The sequence below is a fragment of the Cryptosporidium hominis genome, assembly GCF_000006425.1.
Source record: "Cryptosporidium hominis TU502 chromosome 7 CHRO017044, whole genome shotgun sequence".
Lineage (NCBI taxonomy): Eukaryota > Apicomplexa > Conoidasida > Eucoccidiorida > Cryptosporidiidae > Cryptosporidium > Cryptosporidium hominis.
Window position 1 is genome coordinate 1 of NW_666467.1, and position 1,224 is coordinate 1,224.

The 1,224-nt window shown below is 26.8% G+C and overlaps 1 protein-coding gene across 1 annotated transcript; it reads right to left on the bottom strand.

The window, feature by feature from the left end:
• Window positions 1-47: 47 nt before the first annotated feature.
• Chro.70140 (ENSANGP00000022085) lies at window positions 48-548 on the bottom strand. Its single annotated transcript, XM_659856.1, has 1 exon — window positions 48-548. The coding sequence occupies one exon, from the start codon at window positions 546-548 to the stop codon at window positions 48-50; it is 501 nt and encodes a 166-aa protein (XP_664948.1).
• Between the last annotated feature and the right edge of the window lie 676 nt (window positions 549-1,224).

Genomic DNA, 1,224 nt, shown 5'->3' on the forward strand with positions numbered 1-1,224 from the left:
TTTTTTACTATAAGGCCGAATTTTATCTCGGTACCCGGGGACTCAATTTATATGAGTTCTTTTCTGACATTTTGAAGATTTCCAGATTTGAATGTATTATTCAAGAGTTTGGAGATTATATTATTACTTAGAATATAATATAAAGTATTAATATTTTTGATATTCTGTAAAATAATTGAAAGTGTTTGTAGGGATTGTTTTTTAATAGAATAATTGACATCAATATGAATAACAAGCTCTACAAGAGTAGGGAAGATTTCAAATTTACAGGTGATTTCAAAGTATCCTTGTTCATCATTTTGGTCTTCCCATATTAAAACTTCTGCAACAGTTCGAATATTCTCAACAAGTTCTTTTTCTGAACAAGGTTTTTCTAAGTTAGTTGAATGATAGTTTTCTGGGTCAAATGACAAATCTGAGCAGGAATGTTCTTGTTCAACTTGGATTAACTTTCTAGATCTCTTTAAATTCCCAGAATAAGACAGAATTTCCCCACATAGCTTTTTATAGTTTTCTATATTACAGAGTTTCCCACTCAATTTAATCATTCTAAGTGGGAGAGTATTTATTTTCTAAATATAGGGGATTTGAGTATGTGTTTTATCCTTTTTTTTCTCTTTCTACCCTTCGTGAATTATTTTTTTTTCCTCGCAATTTTAATCATCAAAATTCGTGTATGCATGCAATGAGCCCGCTCAAAAAACATGCAAGTGGTACCACTATAAAGTGTGATTTGAAGGATAAGAAAAAAATGATTTTAATTAGTCAATTCAACGAATAAAAGAATAATTTAAGATGTGTTGAAACTTGAATAAAAGAATACTGATTAAGGAGTTGAGATTAGAAAGGATACAAAAAAAAATTACTAAATTGAAGATATTTGGATCATGAATCTTTAAAGTTAAATGGAGTAAAGGAGTGGAGAAAGGGGTATTAATAATATAATTAGGAAATAATAAGAAAAAAAGAATATATATTTTTATTTAATAGAAATATTTTGAAAAAAAAATTAATATGAATTATATTAGAGGTGAAAAAATAAAAGAAAATTATGTAAGAATTAATGAATTAAGATCTTTCTGAGGATGATTGTTGAATCATAGATACTTCCAATTCTGATAATCTCTCAGCTAAATCACTATTTAATGATCTTAATTCATTGATTTCATTTTGTAGACTTTGAATATACATTTGTTTTGCATTATTTGAATTAAACTCAAGACT